The sequence below is a fragment of the Sceloporus undulatus genome, chromosome 4 (assembly GCF_019175285.1).
Source record: "Sceloporus undulatus isolate JIND9_A2432 ecotype Alabama chromosome 4, SceUnd_v1.1, whole genome shotgun sequence".
In the NCBI taxonomy this organism is placed as follows: Eukaryota; Metazoa; Chordata; class Lepidosauria; order Squamata; family Phrynosomatidae; genus Sceloporus; species Sceloporus undulatus.
Window position 1 is genome coordinate 53,027,482 of NC_056525.1, and position 16,815 is coordinate 53,044,296.

At 43.0% G+C, this 16,815-nt stretch overlaps 1 protein-coding gene across 1 annotated transcript; it reads left to right on the top strand.

Moving 5' to 3' along the window:
* Positions 1-450: 450 nt before the first annotated feature.
* GUCA1ANB (GUCA1A neighbor) lies at positions 451-11,467 on the top strand. The gene is made up of 2 exons (XM_042464045.1): positions 451-629; positions 9,906-11,467. The coding sequence occupies exon 2, from the start codon at positions 9,918-9,920 to the stop codon at positions 10,317-10,319; it is 402 nt and encodes a 133-aa protein (XP_042319979.1). The 5' UTR covers positions 451-629; positions 9,906-9,917; the 3' UTR covers positions 10,320-11,467.
* Positions 11,468-16,815: the final 5,348 nt, after the last annotated feature.

Sequence of the window (16,815 nt, forward strand, 5' to 3'; positions counted from 1 at the left end):
GAGGACCTGTGCTCACCCTGAAGATGGTTGAAAGGTAGGACATGTCCTGCAAAAGGAGGAATCCTAGTCCCTCTGCAGAAGGTGGAAATGGAGGAGGCCTCCTGGAAAAAGAAGACCTGTGGTTACCCTGCAGAAGGTTGGAATGGAGGACATGTCCTGGAAAAGGAGGACCTCTGGTCCAGAAGGTGGAAATGGAGGATGCGTCCTGGGAAAGGAGGCCCTCTAGTCCCCCTGAAGAAGGTGGCAATGGAGGACGTGTCCTGGGAAAGGAGGACGCTTGGCCACTCCGCAGACAGTGGGAATGGAGCAGGCTGTGTGCTGGGAAAGGAGGCCCTGTGGCCCCAGCGTGGCGTGCCTGGGTCTGACGCCTGCCTCCGGGTCACAATGGGCCGAGGAGCCCGCGCTCCCTTGCCCTGAGGCCGGGGAGGGAGAGGCCCAGAGGCAGCAGAGGCCACCATGCGCCCAGCGGCGGCGGGAGGGCCAGCGGAGGAGCCCCAGGCCGAGAGACCAGTTCCCGCCCGCCTGCCTGGCCGCCTCTCCCCCGGGGCTTAAGCCGAGCAGGAGCAGCAGCAGCAGGAGGAGACTCAGAGCCAAGGGGCGGCGCCAAGAAGGGCTTCCCTCCACTGGAGGTAGGAGGAGGACAGGCCCCAGGGGAGCTCCAGGCACCACGAAACTTAGGGCATTCAGCAAAACATGGAGGGCAGGAGCAAACAGAAGCCCCAAATCCAAGGGGACCAGGTGTCCTACAAAGGAGGACAAGGCACCACAAGATGTAGGACGTTCAGGGGAAATGGAGGACACGTCCAAAGAAAAGCTGAACTAGTAATATGTAAACTCATGCTTCTTAGTTCCTCCTCCAAATGGAGACAGAAGCTGAAGGGTAGGCTATGTCCTGGGAAAGGAGGACCTCTGGTCACCCTTCAGAAGATGGGAATAGAGGACATGTCCTGGGAAAGGGAGGCGTCTCATCACCCTGCAGAAAGTGGAAATGGAGGACATGTCCTTGAAAAGTAGGACCTCTGGTCACCCTGCAGAAGGTGGGAATGGAGGACATGTCCTGGGAAAGGAGGACTTTTGGTCACACTGTAGAGCAGTGGTTCCCAACCTTCCTAATGCTGCAGTCCTTTAATGCAGTTTCTCATGTTGTGGTGACCCTCAGCCATAAAACTGCAGTGTCTCGGTTCCTAAGACCATCGGAAATATGTATTTTCCAATGCTCTTAGGCGACCCCTGTGGAAGGGTCATCCAACCCCCAAAGGGGTCAAGACCCACAGGTTAAAAACTGCTGCTGTAGAAGGAGGAATGGAGGACATGTACAGGAAAAGGAGGACCTCTGGTCACCCTGCAGAAGGTGGAAATGGAGGTCATGTCCTTTATAGGCTGACAGGGAAGAGGGAGGAGGGGAAGGCCCACCTTGCCTCCCTGCAAATGGAGTCACGAAGGGGGTGCGGGGGATATGAACCGCACCAGGTGACACCCTAAAGTGGGGTGACACCACTTCCCCTCAAAGTCCTGCTTCTTTGCAGAAATAGATGGTGGCACTCTCCTGTGCCCCTTTAAAATGCTAAAGAGATGGGTTGAGTCCGGTGAGGCTTAGTGAGAGAGAGGAGATAGGAGAGGGCCAGGGTTTTTCAGAATTTTAATCATATATGTGTGTATATATACACACACCACACACTTATTCATTTTTAAAAAAAAAACAACAACCAGATTTTCACTTTATAACCACATGAAACTATATATGTAAATACATTTAGGTCCTGCATACCATATTGTCATTTAAAGGCAGGACTTTAATTTTGCAAGTTGTTTATGTCACAATGTGTTACCAACACACTCAGTGGTATGCGGGAATTAGGATACGGGTAAGGTGAGCGCAAAAGAACATGGCTAAGGATTTTGCATGGCATGGGATGGGAGAAGGTCAATGGTGTGTGTGTGAGAGACACCATGAGTTACTTCACTGGGTGACACCAACCCTACGGAAGCACTACTCTGCAACAAGAAGTATAGTGTGTGTGTGTTTTGGTGTTTCCCCCCCTTACTTATGGTTATTATGGACCATAGCATTTCCAGATTTCCGCAGAAGGTGGGAGTAGGGAGGATTGGAATACAGCTCATCATGGGATTGGTTAGAACAAAAACTGGTACCTAAATCGTGATGTTGTCCATCCATAGACAGTGAGGTGGTAAAAGAAGACATGGAAACCCAATTAGATTAATTGTGAGGATCATTTCTTAGTTCCCATGACTTCACAACCAATGTGTTTGTGTGTCTGGGTTTCAAAGGAGTTGTGTTGCACGTATCATTTCCTACTAGTAGCCCCAGGCTTTGAAAGGGGTTAATAGAAAGCTTGCTAGTTCACCTGGGAAATATGCTGTGTTAGGAAACACCCAGTGTTTTGCAGCTTTGTTAGCAGCTCAAATGAGTATGGGAACTTTGCATTTGGCTCTAACTGAGTTCTTTGAATGTAAGTAAAAGGGTGTGAGGAAATTCTCTGTTCATAAAGTAGATCTAAATAGATATGCATTTTGAAGATTTTATATGTTCCTTATTTCTTTCTTTTCTTAGCTAATGGATGCATTTGCACTGTATAAATAATGCAGTTTGACACTGCTTTAACTATCATGGCTCCATCCTACAGAATCTTGGAACCTGTAGTTTTGTGAGATACCAGAGCTCTTTGGCAGAGAGGGCTGAAGACTTTGTAAATCTACAGATCCCAGGATTCCATAAAATGGAGCTACAGTACTTAAAGTGGTGCCAAACTGCATTGTTTCTATCATGTAGATGCACCAAATGTTACATTAGTGTTTCCTATAAGACTTCTTTAGCACTGTCTGGTATTTAAGCATGTTTCCTCGTATAAGACATACATCACACTTCAGGAGCCCTGGTGGTACAGTGGTTAAATGCCTGTACTGCAGCCACTCACTCAAAACCATAATGCTGTGAGTTCAATACTAGCCAGGGCTCAAGCTTGACTCAGGTGTGCATCCTTCCGAGGTCACTAAAATGAGTACCCAGCTTGTTGGGGGCAATTAGCTTACAGTTGTAAACCACTTAGAGACTGTTAGTTCAGTATGAAGCAGTATATAAATGAAGCTGTTTGTTTGTTCATAAACTCCAAAATCATACCAAATACCTGCAGAACATGGAATATTAAAGAATGTTAATCTAGATGAGGAATGGAAATTTCTCCTAGAGAATCTAAATGAATCAAGAAAAGGCAGAGGCAGTTTCCTCAACTTTGGTGTTCTGTATTGTCCGTTTATTCTGGAATGGATATCTATTGGGGAGAATTCAGTTACACTGGTGTCTGTTAGAAGTTAAATGCTTCCAAGAATAAAAAGAAGATGGGAGAGAAGAAAGCATCTAGATATGCCTGCTGTAAAGTCATGAGTTTTGATTCTGTATCTTGTGAGCATGCTGCCCTCCAGTACAACCAGATTTGCTCAGATCAACAAGACAGGGCATTTTCAGAAAACACTTCTCAAATTAAGATTGTACCAAATTAAGGGGCTCAACAGACTGCCCCAAAACAGTGGCCTGGAGCCGCCCTTTTTGTTGGTGAGGGACGCTGCAGCAGCCAAACCACGTGGCATCGCTCCGCTGTCTGTACTGGGCCTAAGTTTTACAGTGCAATCCAGATGCCATGAGTGTGCCATTGGCGCACTGTTGCACATCCATGATGTAAGCGCGGTGCAGTGACATCTGGACACTGTGCCACGTTTGCGTCATCATGTCAGCCCCCTTGTGGATGGGAGGCTGCCATGATGGCGCTGTCCTTACAAACTAAGGTTCAGGAGCGTGCAGAGGCCGCGCACTCCCAAACCCTAGAATTGGAGCCAGGATGGTGCTTCCCGTCTGTATCATTAAATCTCTGTGTACTTTAAGTTGCTTTCCCCAACCTGGCAGTTTCCAGATATCTTGGACTGTGAACACAACTGCCAGGGAATTATGGGATTTGTGATCTAAAACATCAGAAGACTGCAAGGCTGAAAGATTATCCTACACCACAGTCGATTATACTTTGCCTCTCTCTTGTCCTTTCTTTCCTCACCCAATATTCTTGGTGACACACATATTATTCTCTAACCCATCTTGAACAATATGGATTGTTTGTTTGAATTAGATAAGCTTAATTAGGGCTAAATCCAGTTACTATTCTGAACAGAGTAAATGCATTGAAATGAATGGCTCTTGGTAAATTAACACTCATACATGTCGAATATGAGAGCTGGATTGTGAAGAAAGCTGACAGTAGAGTCAACTCATTTGAGATGTGGTGCTGGAGAAGAATGTTGCAGATACCATTAATGGCCAAAACAACAAATAAATGCATCCATATAAAACCTGAGCTTTGCCTGAAAGCCAAGATGACTGAATTGAGGCTGTTGTACTTTGGCACATCATGAGAAGGCATGACTCACTAGAAAAGACAATAATGCTAGGAAAGGTAGAGGGCAGTAGAAAGAGAGGAAGACTGCATACCAGATGGATAGACGCAAACAAGAAAGCCACAGCCCTGAGGCTGCAAGACCTGAACAGAATAACAGGATAGGGTGTTTTGGGCATGTTTCATTGACCAAGTAGCCATGAGTCGGAATTGACTTGATGTCAGTTAACAACAAATATGTCAAACCAATTTAATATAAGGATGGGAATCATGTGGTGCACAAAGTTCTTAATAATTGTTTAGTAAATTGTTTTTTGACAACATAGTAATAATAGTTATAAAGATGTACACATTTCTACCTAGGCTTTTATATAGAAGCCACAAAGAAACAAGAATGAGCTGGTTTTCACTATAATTTAAACTGATCTCTGAGTCAATGGTCCCAGGGCCTGGAAGTAAATGACAATCCTACCCATCTTCCATATTGATCTGCTGCCTTCAAGGGCCTTCATGTGCCTTTAGAAATGCAGAAAATGCAATTGCCGCACCAACCTGTCTAGTATGGTGGCATTAATTTCCAAAGGATTCTGCATCTTTAATTAATAACTTTCTTCTTGCTTACCCCTGCCAGACAGTGTACTAGTTGCTCCCTGTTAACACACCGCTATTGTAGTGCTCTTGAATTACCCTTACGTTTGTTTCTCTCCTCCTACATATGGAGGTGGGATTTTATTACTGGTCCTCTCTTTTCAAAATTGCTCTCATGAAATAAAAGTATATATTTGTACTGCAAAGAGGTAGCCCATAATTCAAGCCATCAAGGGACAGGAAATGATGTGTTAAGGGCAACTCACGAACACTCAACCATGGTGAGTGAACAGGAAAAAGTTAATTAACCTTTGAAAATAAAAAGGAGGTGGTAACTACTAATTATGTTTTAAGCAAAAATAAGAATCAGAGGTGACTTGGATCTTATTTCTGGTTCCACAGGAATGGCAGTATGCAGCCTGCGGAAGCCAAGAAGGCCTTGTAGAGCCTGTGGCCTCTGAGGTGGCCCACCACTGAATTAAGAGGAAGTTGTAGGGAAATGTAGGACTATTACTATATGATAGCTGTTTATGTATGAAATACGACAATAAGATCTTGTTTAGTGGGAAGGGCACCATCAGCTCTTGTAAGGGAAATGCCATATTTTCATATCTTTCAACTGTCCTGATTTGGTAAGGACAATCCCAGTTAATCTGTTGTCCCACCTTTCCAACTGCTTTTAACTGTCCCAGTTTTTTTTTCTATTCCACCAACTTTCCCCCTTTGTCCTCAGTTTACTTCAGTTGCTGCAAACTCAATACAAAGTACAGAATGAGGAGGGAAAGGGCAAAATATTACCTTTCCCAATAACCTACACTAAGATGATATACTTGGCATGCCAGATTGTGTGCTGTTTATTGTTCATTTGCACATATTAATTTGTGTGTTTGTGGGGGGGGGGAATGGAGAAGGGGACATGATGTATCCATTCCTCCACTGGACAGTTGAAATCCTAGAGATAGAGACAATGATTCTGAAGGATGCCACCTGCAATGTCTCACACTAACAAAGCTTTCATGGAGTACCTCCAGAATGTAATTAAGAACAAAATAGTCAGTGACTTGATTTCTTGGGAACAGGTAACAGAAAAGAGGATGTTGTCCTAATAAAGAGGGATAACAGGATGATAGGGAGCAGGGTATGTTTAGCCTGGAGAAGAGAAAGTTAAGAGGTGATATAATAGCCCTGTTTAAATATTTGAAGGGATGTCATATTGAGGATGGAGCAAGCTTGTTTTCTGTGCTCAAGAGAATAGGAACAATTGATGCAAGCTACAGGAAAAGAAATTCCATCTAAATTAGGAGGAACTTCGTGACAGTAAAGGCTGTTCGACAGTGGAACACACTCCCTCAGAGAGTGGTGGAGTCTCCTTTTTTGGAGGTATTTAAACAGAGGCTGGATGGCCATCTGTCGGGAATGCTTTGATTGTGAGTTCCCGCGTAACGGGTTGGACTGGATGCCCTTTGTGATCTCTTCCAACTCTATGATTCTATGATATGGTCCACCCTTCCCCATGATGGCTCACTCTAGATAGATTGTACTACAATTCCCATAGTCTGGTTAGGAATGATGGGAGTCATGGTTCAAAACCAAAATCAAATTCTTTGTTCCAACTGATGTAAACCCATTGAACCAATGGAATGTACATAAATATTGATTTACTAAATTCTCATTAACTTAATGAGTCTGTTCAATTTTGGACTAGCAACTGAATTTAGACTCATGGTATCTGTAAGGTATCTGGTGGTGGATGCTACCTCATTGAAGGTCTTTAAAGAGGGGTGGGATGGACATTTCTCATGAGTGTTTTAGCTATATATTCCTGTGGTTTCCTCTAACTCAATTATTATATGACTCTGTTTGGAAGAAAACTGAATATTGTAAGTTTGGCACAGTCTGACCGAAGCTTAATTAAAATAACCAATTTTTGAAGTGGTCTGGAAATTTTATATTACTATCTGATTGCTGACAAAATATGTTTGGAATTTGTGGATCTGTTGTTTAAAATAAGGTGTTTATAGTAGGCATAATGTGCTGTTCCCTTCCTCAGAAAATTTCAAGTTATTCCATAGCACCAAATCTCTTTGCTTCATAGACGTTCATTCCTTTACATAAACATCCACAGATCTCCCTTGCTACAGGATTAAGAGCCTTACAAGTCAGGAGGCAGAGCCCAATCAAGAGGCTGAAAATAATACAGCCTAAGAAGCTCAGAGCGTCATGGAATGTAACATGGCTTTAAAATAAACAACCACCTAGAGTGCAGGCGTCAATGAGGAAAAAATAAAGTATCTCATTTAGAACTGCCCAGTTAAGAGACAATGAGAAAAAAGTTCTCACAAAGATTTCAGATTCCTGACAAAACTAGCTAATACACTTGGCATTAGTTGCCAAAAATGTAAAAAACAAAAACCTAAATCCAATTATCACCAGAGGAGACTTGATGAATGAATGGGAGTATGGTAAGTCAGCCCTTATGTGAATTTCTATTGATTCAACAGGTCAACTCAAGTCAGAACTAACAGTTAGTTTGGGATCAAAGCTTCTTTTCAGTTTGAGTTTCAAAAATCAAAATTGAAATCTGAGATTCAGATTTTCAGAATCCCTCCCAATCCATATCAATGACTGTAAGTGTAAACCTTATTCTCCTCTAATAAGCAGAGGGCATCCTATAGTGACATTTTCCTCCCACTCACTCACTCACAAGGCAGGTGTCTATCTTTCAGTCAAATGGATTGCATACCAGCTTTCCAAAGGGATGAAACCACAGCATAGTGGTTTCTTCTGCACTGCAGAATTAATGCAGTCTGACACCACTTTAACTACAATAGCTACATGCAATGGAATTCTGAGATCTGTAGTTTGTTATGGCACCAGAGCTCTCTGACAGAGAAGGCTAAATATTTTACAAAACTACAGCGTCTGCAATTCTCTCGCATTGAGTCATTGCAGTTACAGCAGTGTCAAACTGCATTCATTCTGCAGTGAAGATTCAGCCTGTACAAAGGTTCTTTTCCACCTTGCCAGCCTAGCATTACAATCTCTTCACTTTCATTCTCCCCTTTAAAAAACCCTCCTTCCCTTCCTCTGCCTTTTCTTGCCATCAAGAATTCTTCCCTAATTCTGTGAGGCCATGCAGAGGGGCAGAAGCAGCCTGGGCATGTTGGGGGACTCTGTATGCTTTCCCACAGCAGGAAGAAAATCTTAGTGGGCCTATCTGGATGCATGGCTGTGGAGTGCCAGGAAAAAGCCCACTGTGCCAGCAATCCATGGCTTCTTGTGCTGAATTGGGTGCAGTTCAAGACATATGGGCTGATTCAATTAGGACCATCCTTGGAATGATGGAGGAGGTTAATAAGTCCATAACCCCAGATTCTCCCCCTTCATCATAGAGGGTCTCCCTGTCCACCCAGACTTTAGAAGGTACATCAACCAACTATTTCTGGGAGAGAAACTAGCAGCTGAGTCAGGATCAGATTTCATAGAGTTGCCACCCACTATCCTGCTCAAGCCAAGGGAATATATACAGTACAAGTGAGTGAGGTAGGCTTTAGGGCCTGGGATTTCCTTTCCCAGACACTTTATGGATGTAGTAAATGACAAATGGATAAGACTTGTCTTAGCAGGTCCACAAGCTGAAAGTTTTACACCTTGCTCAGAAAGGTGATGTCCAAACTTTGCTGGATGTTCTGTTCTTCTCTTTGGTCTCTAAACCAAAGATGAGGAGGTCATGCTGAAGGATAAGGAAGCCAAGAGGGCACAGGTGACTCTGAAGAAGGCTCACAGGGTCTTCTTTCTGGTCATCTAGACCTCCACAGCATTGTCCATTATGGCTAGGACCTCCTTCCTGTGGGCCAAGGAGATCCTAGATCCAATTCGCTAGCAGGAATTCCAGCTATATGATGTTCTCTTTAAAAGCAATACAGTGACACAGTGTTAGTCTGTCTGTGCCAGATGGTAGGAGGAAGTATTGTGTTATGGTGGTTCTGCTCCTGTCTGCAAGGTTAGTCCCACAAAGTGACACAGCGGGACTCCTGTTTAGTCCCATGGCCATTATACTATGGGATATCTTAAGGTGCCATCCTGTTCAATATCTATATGAAACCACTGTGTCGGCTCATGAAGGATGGAGCCCTGGTGGTGCAGTGGTTAAATGCCTGTACTGCTGCAGCCATTCACTCAAGACCACAAGGTTGCGAGTTCAAGACCAGCAAAAGGGCCCAAGCTCGACTCAGGCTTGCATCCTTCCGAGGTCGCTAAAATGAGTACCCAGACTGTTGGGGGCAAATTAGCTTACTTGCTAATTAGCTTACTTGCTGTTCACCGCTATGATCTTTGGAATAGCGGTATATAAATCAAAAAACAAAACAAATTTTGGAATTGGATTCTATCAGTATGCTGATGTCACTCAGCTTTACTTCTCCTTGTTGGATTCAACTCAGTCTGTACAAGAGCTGCAGCAGTATCTGGTTGTTGTAATAGGCCATTAGGCTGAAGCTGAATTGTTGTATGAAAGAAACTGTGTAGATTTATGGCTCTCTAGGTCTAGGAACTGGTGATTTCCCTGTATTTGCACTCATCCAAGAGAGCAGATGCATAGGTTTGGATTTCACTAAAAAAATAAATAAATGCCAAGCAATTTGACTTGATTGAAGAAAGTGTGCCATTTGCTGCTCTATCTGTGGCAGCAAAATGCACTGGGCATGATCTGTCCACCAACAATGTGCTTTAAATATCTCTTTCCCCCATAGCCACACAAGCTGCTTTTCAGAAATTCCATAGCAGACACAAGTCTTATGTCAGCATATTTCAATTAATTTAATTTCAGTTTAATTAGACCTCAAAATGGTATTCAAATAGTTGGCTACAGGGAAAAAAGACTCAATCTGTTCCTCCATCTGGCTTTTCTCTTTACAGACCAAAACATCTATGAAAATCCGAGGGTGCGTCAATGCCTGCACAATGTCACAGGAGAAGAAAGCGGCCAAAGCATTACCACAGTCATCGGCTGCTGGGACCAAGCCCAAGAAGCAGTTACCTGTAGCTCTGGGCTACAAGATGGAGCAGGCCTTAGTTTCAGAATATGTCCCTGTTGTCATACACCCAGGGGGATACAAGGCTGAGTCTCTTAGCTTTGCTTTCTACAACCCCAACTACACCAATTCGTACATGCCATTTTACACCTTACAGAAACCAACCTGTGGTTATCGATATTGCCGAGACACAGATCACACAAGGAAGGTGCTGGATGTCGAAAGAGTGAATATTCCAAAATGGCGAACCATTGTTGTGAAAAAGCCAGGTGTGCTTTCCACAGGCTCAAAACATTGAAACTGCCACACAACTTGCCTGCAAGTCTCATTTATAAGGCATTCTAAGATGAAGTCTGACTGAGCTCATTCTTCTAGGTTATCTAGGAAACAATACTTTAGAAACTTCAGGAGAAGTAGATCTGCCTTACAGTACATGTTTCTGGATTGAATTTTACCAAACCAAGCCTTTAGCTGAGGAGAAACAATCAAAATGACTGACTCTGATCTTTTTACATGAGTCAGTAATATGCAAACTGCCCCAATGGCCAGGCATAGATATTCAAAGCAGTGAAGCAACACCAAAAGACAAAGCAAATGAGGTCATAGCCTTTCCTCTTGAGTTGCCTCATTTAGTTTGTGGTTCATTGGTTGATTTGCTCAGCAGAGAAACAGGGAGGGCAAGAGCAACAGAAAGGTATATTTTGCTTTCCGCATTTTTGCTAGGAAATCAAGTGGGGCCCTCTGGATTTCAATCATCATGAGCTGGGATGACCCTTGTAATTACATATATTGCAACTAAAACAGAGGAGGCAAGAAACATAACTAGTTATTCCCTTCAGCTATTGTGCATTGACTTTCAGGCACCAAAATTTAAAATACATCTGTTTCCAACAGAGATAAGGGCCTTCTTCCCACTACATAATAAACCAGTTTTCAAACTGATCTGAACTGGTTTAAATGGCCCTTGTTTGCACTTGCACTAAATTTCTGGTATGGTTTATTGAGTGCTAAACTCATTTAAACCAGATCCACAGCATTCACCACTTCTTTTGAAATGAATCAATTCAGTGCAAGTGTGAATGCACTGTCTATTTGATTCGGTTCCTGTGGCATGGTCACCCCTGTGAGGTGACTCCATGTTGAATTGATCCATTCCTGAATGTGAAAGCGAAGTGGATTAAATTGAAATGGGTAGGTTCGATCATGGCTAGAATAGTGTGAATGTTTATTCAGTGCTAAATCGCTTCATTGACTTGACTAAAAATGATTTATTTTATAGTGGGAATGAGTCCGTACAAAGCCAATGGTCAGCTTCATGAAGTAGATACTCATTTACACTGGATACATTAAAAGAGTAAAAACATAGAAATATAGAATCATAGAGTTAGAAGGGATCACAAGGGTTGTCTACTCCAATTCTTTGTCATGCATAATACACAAATAAAGCACTCTTAAAAGATGCCCATCCAACCTCTGTTTAAAGACCCCCAAAGAAGGAGAGCCCATCACTGTCTGAGGTGGTCTGTTCCACTGTCAAACAGCTCTTGATGTCAAGAAGTTATTCCCTGGAGCAGCAAAAATCAGGTTTGCGCCATCTTTTATGTGACATCCTTTCAGGTTTTTATATGATTATCATATCACCTCTCAGCCTTCTCCAAGCTAAACATATTCAGCTCTCTAAGCTGTTCATCGCAGGGCTTCTTTTCCAGACCATTCACCATTTTGGTTGCCACCCCCCCACCCCCGGACACACTCCAGCTTGTCAATATCCTTTTTGAACTATACTGCTCTGAGCTGGGCGAAGTATTCCAGGTAAAGTCTAACCAAAGCACAACAGAGTGGGGGCATTGCTTATCTTCATCTGGACACTATCCTCCTGTTGATTTGTAACAGAGTAAGCACCAAACTTGGGAAACATGTTTTTACTACTACTCAGAAGCCACATTGGCTGAGGGATTCTGGGAGCTGGACCCTGAGTACTTTTTTGTGGTCTGGTGAAATGTGTTAAAATGGCAAATGAAGCAGTAAAGGTGAATAACATACATGAGCATATCATAAACTCCCAGAGAGGGCTTTCATATAACAGGACCAATAGTGTGGGAGGCTATTGCCATAGCTTCATGCTGTGCTTCCATTGTCCAGCGGTTTATGGACCACCAGAAATAGATTATGCTGTCTTAGGCATCTTTGTAGTACTTTTTATTCAGAAGTTGTTAAAGCAGACACTTAATTGGCAAGATCAGCTCCAGGATTTTTGTGGGCCCCCCAGAAAGAGCTTAACATTATGCCTGAGCCCCATGTAGGGGTAAATGTGAATAGACAGAACCACTCCAAGGCATTTGGCTGCCTGAAGCAAAGCAGCAAATGATACCCCATTCCATCACTGGAATCAAAGAGAATAGTACCCAAAGGCAGGCAGTTTATTTTGGTAGGTGATAGACAAACTCACAAATATGTCCTCCCAACACTGTCAGTGAAAATACTACCATTGCAATAGACAACAATGTGTTGCCCTTTCAGAACATTTCAATTCTGCTGCTTGAGGCAGCTGCCTCTCTCTGCATAATGGTAAAGCCTTCCTTGAGGTAGAAGTATGTCTGATCTTTTCTTCTACTGGGGAAGTGACCGGATGAAATATTGCTTCCTTCCATTTTTATCACCTTACAAAAGGAGGATGCTGAGCTCTTTGTGTGTCTAAGCTTTTCATTTTGTGACCCTTTTAACAAAATTCTTAAGGGTTATTTTATGTGTGTGGTAGTGTAGCATTTTCTCATCCAAACATCCTTTTCTTCTCACTTGTCCATAGTCACAACGAAGAAAGGCCATTTACCTAAGAACGATGTCCATGCTTAGTTACATATGGCTACCAGGTAGCTATAAACAGCTTCCATTCACTTAATGCATCTTTTGTATGAATATAAGCAAACTCAATTCTGAGGATATTAATGCCTTGCAAACCATTCCACAGTTGGACAGGATTTCTCTCTAGCTGAGAATTCCTAGCACCCCTCCAGGAGGGAACCATGGAAGTTAAAGTGGGATCATAATGCTATACGTGTAGTGTGAAAGGTCCCGAGGTAGGAAGGAGCTAATAGAAGATAAAAGCAGCCATGGGGATAGCAAGGGGGAAATCCTTGAATGGGTATAAATGCCGAGTAGCTCTTAGCAAAAGTCAAGCTTAGGTCAGGATAACCAAGTGCTAAATTTCAACACAGATTGGGTTCTCAGCAGATTGGAGGGAATCTCTCAAAATCCTCTAATTGCGTAATGGCTGTCCTGAGTTCTAAGTGGACATGGTAATTCCTCTGCTTTAACTAGGTGTTTCCTCCTTGTCCTTAATCCACTGATAACGTAGTTCATAGAAGTGTGCCAAGAACTGCCCTATTCTCTACTGCGTCTGTCTCCTTGATCTGATTTTCTCCTTCCTATGACACAGCTTCTATAAACATACAGGACAAACCTGAAGAGCCAACTGGAGATACAGGCTTGGGTTGAGAAACACTGCAGCATCATGTGTAATTTAGCTCTGACCACCCAGTGACATCTTGATAGAAATGGGAACAACTTTTCACCTGCTAAACCACATCAGATTGTGCAAAATATGTTAAGAGATCTTCTGGGGGAATAATTGGGTGTTTATCATTCAATGGGAGGTATTGCTAGGAAAGCATTTTACTATGTCATAGTGAATATGTGTGTGAGCATATATAACAGTAATGAAATGATGCGGTGATTACTGGAAAATATGAAAGATGAAGGAACACAAATGTCTAAGACAATTTTTTAAAATTAGTTCTTAGTTTTGTATCAGAACAATGACACCATCCCCTTGGTGAAATCTTCTCTGATAGGAACAAAAATACAGTTTTCTGTTGAAGTTGATAATGTTCTACTCTGGTTCAGCATATAGGTTATATCTTCACTAAAGTGTGAATCTTGCTGAAAATGGGGGAAAGAGTCTGGAAAAAAGCAACTGAATTGATGAAGGAAAAACAAACAAACAAGGGTAGCTGTGCTGATTATTAAACAAATCCAAAGTATACTTTGCACCAATACCTTTACTAGGTCAAGCAAAATGTGTCATCCTAACTCTTGAAGCCCATGGCCTCTTTATTAGGCAAAGATAGTTTTTTTAAAAAGAACATATGGGGAAAGAAAAGTGGTAGTAAATTATAAGGAACAAAACCTTTGAAGAAATGCAAATAATGAAAAAATAGGCAGATTTATTCAGGTGAACAGATATATAATAAACAGGTATACAGATAAGTGGAATGCTGCTACAAGGAATCATATCTTCTCACAATGGTTTGCAAAAAAACCCAGTTCCCTACCTGACATATCCCAATTGAGGCAGTGCTGCTAAACATCTATCCCTATTCAGTGGATCAGGAAGGATCCAAGCTGCTCTCAGGATGGAGGAATGATTCACGTTGCTTGAGATGAGACAGAAAGGTAAAACTGTGTCTGCTGTCCTGTATAGTGTCACACCACTTTAATTGTTATGGCTCCATCCTAAGAATCCTGGGATTTGTATTTTGATGAGGTACTACTCCACTCTCCTAAAGTACAGTATATGGAAACTCATTTCTTCAACAAACTATAACTCCCAGAAATCTTTACAATGGAGCCATGATAAAGTGGTAGGAAACAAATATCTCTCTAGTGCAGAGGCATGTCAAGGCTCCTCCAGAGTAATTTAAAGAACAAAAATAACCTGGAATGAAGACAATTACCAAACTGGGAAGTAAAATAATTTAGCTGAAGTCTCATACTCTTAGCCTTAGAGCAGGGGTCCGCAACCTACGGCCCATGGGCCGGATCTGGCCCGCAGAGACCATGGGACCGGCTCCAGGCCGGCCCTGCCACCAATTGCCAGCGGTGGCTTGCTCCCTCGCCCCGCCCTCTGGGGAGGCCTCGACCTTCCCACAGGGCTGGGGGAGAGGCTCTGGGGCCGCCGACGAACATGCCGATTGGCGCGATTGCCGGCGGCCTGCTCCCTTCCCCCGCCCTCCACAGAGGCTGAGGAGAAGCGCGCGGGGCCGCAGGCTTCCTCCTTGGCCTCCGTGGGGCCCTGGCTCTGCGGAAGCCAAGGAGAAGCATGCGGGGGAGGCGAGGAGGCGGCCTGCCGCCTCCGCGGGCTCCCCCCAGGGCTCTTGCAGCCCCAGGCCTCCCTTATTTGAGGAGGAGGAGGAGGATGAGAAAGAGGAGGAGGACGTGGAAAGGTGAGTCATTTCAGGTCTGCCTTGGTTTTTTTAAATTAATTTTTAACTATATGCAATACTTATGTTTGTTTTTTCATTTCATTATTTGTATTATTGCTTTTTATTTCATTTCATTATTTTTCTTATTGCTTTTTATTTCATTTCATTATTTTTATTATTTCTGAAGGTGAGACAGTGTGACTTTCCAAAGTGCATTTCTGTGTATTTTTGGTGCATTTATTGCTGAAAGGTCTGCTGTAACAATGATAGTAGTGATGATGATGGTGATGATGATATCAGTCAGCACACGCCTCCTCCTCCTCCTTGCAGAGCTTCGGCAGAAGCTCCGCCCCCAGCGTGCGGCTCCACCCCAGAGGGTGGAAGCTCCACCCCAGCATGCGGCTCCGCCCCGGAGGGTGGAAGCTCCACCCCCCACCCCCGGCTTCAGCCCCCCAGTTGTCTGAGGGATAGCAACCCGGCCCCTGGCTCAAAAAGGTTGCCTACCCCTGCCTTAGAGGATGGCAATGGCAAACCCTCTCTGAAGAAACTTGGCCAGAATACCTGTGATAGGTTTGCCTTAAGGTTACCATAAATCAGAAATGGCTTGAAGCCACATAATAACAACAACAACAACATTCTTTGTTGTACATTACTTTTATTTCTTCTTTTAATGTTTAGTGATGTGGTGAGGCTTTTTAGAATTGGTATGCAAAGCATTGGTAAATTGGGGTTATAACACATATGCTTCAGACTAAGGAAGATGAGACATGATAACAGTTTCCTTAGTCTTAATCACTGCTGGGATGTGCTTCTCACCTGTACATGAAACAGTCTGTCATAAGGATGTGCAGTATGGACTATTTAATGCATTTTTCCTCTATGACTTGACTCCCATGGTATTTTCTGCCATCATCAAAAATTGCCCCCGTTTGGTTAAAAGCATTTTGCACTGTGTCTTCAAACAGACATTTGATTGTTGTTTGATTTCCTCTAACCTTGCGGTTTTACTGTTTAGATCTTATCTTGTTTTATTAACTTTTGGGGGTCATGTCATAGTTGTCATAACTATTGGTTTGCTGGAATTTTGTATTTCCACGAGATCTGTTGTTAGGGCACAGTGTAAGATTGTGTAAGTTGATCTGAGAAGCTTCTTGATTCATTGATCAATTTGCTTCCCACGTGACGATTGGTACAGAAATATTTTGGTCCCTTCTTACTCTATGATTCTTCAAGGAGATTTTAGGAAACAAGGAAAAGACAAAAGAAATGTTTCCCTACCCTCTAGTCCGTTATGCAAATGGAATCACAAGTGAAGTGGATTAGAAGCTTAATGCTGTCTTCAGGTAAAGCTTGCCATTTTAATCTCCTCCTGACACCTATTAATCTGAAAACTCTTTCCCATTATACCACCTTTCTATTTTTTGCCCTGAACTTCCCATGCTCCTTTTGGGATCTCATCATAAGATTCTTTTCTCATTGGCTGGAGAAGGATTTAGTGAGTACTTAAAACATCGAGAACTTCTTTGAACAGGCTTTTGCCATTTTAAACCTCAGTGAGTGTGGGAGATATTTTCTCTGAAAGCCTTTTGCCAG

Bases quoted from the DNA above. Each gene is read 5' to 3' on its own strand.
- GUCA1ANB (XM_042464045.1), top strand. From the start codon at position 9,918: ATGAAAATCCGAGGGTGCGTCAATGCCTGCACAATGTCACAGGAGAAG.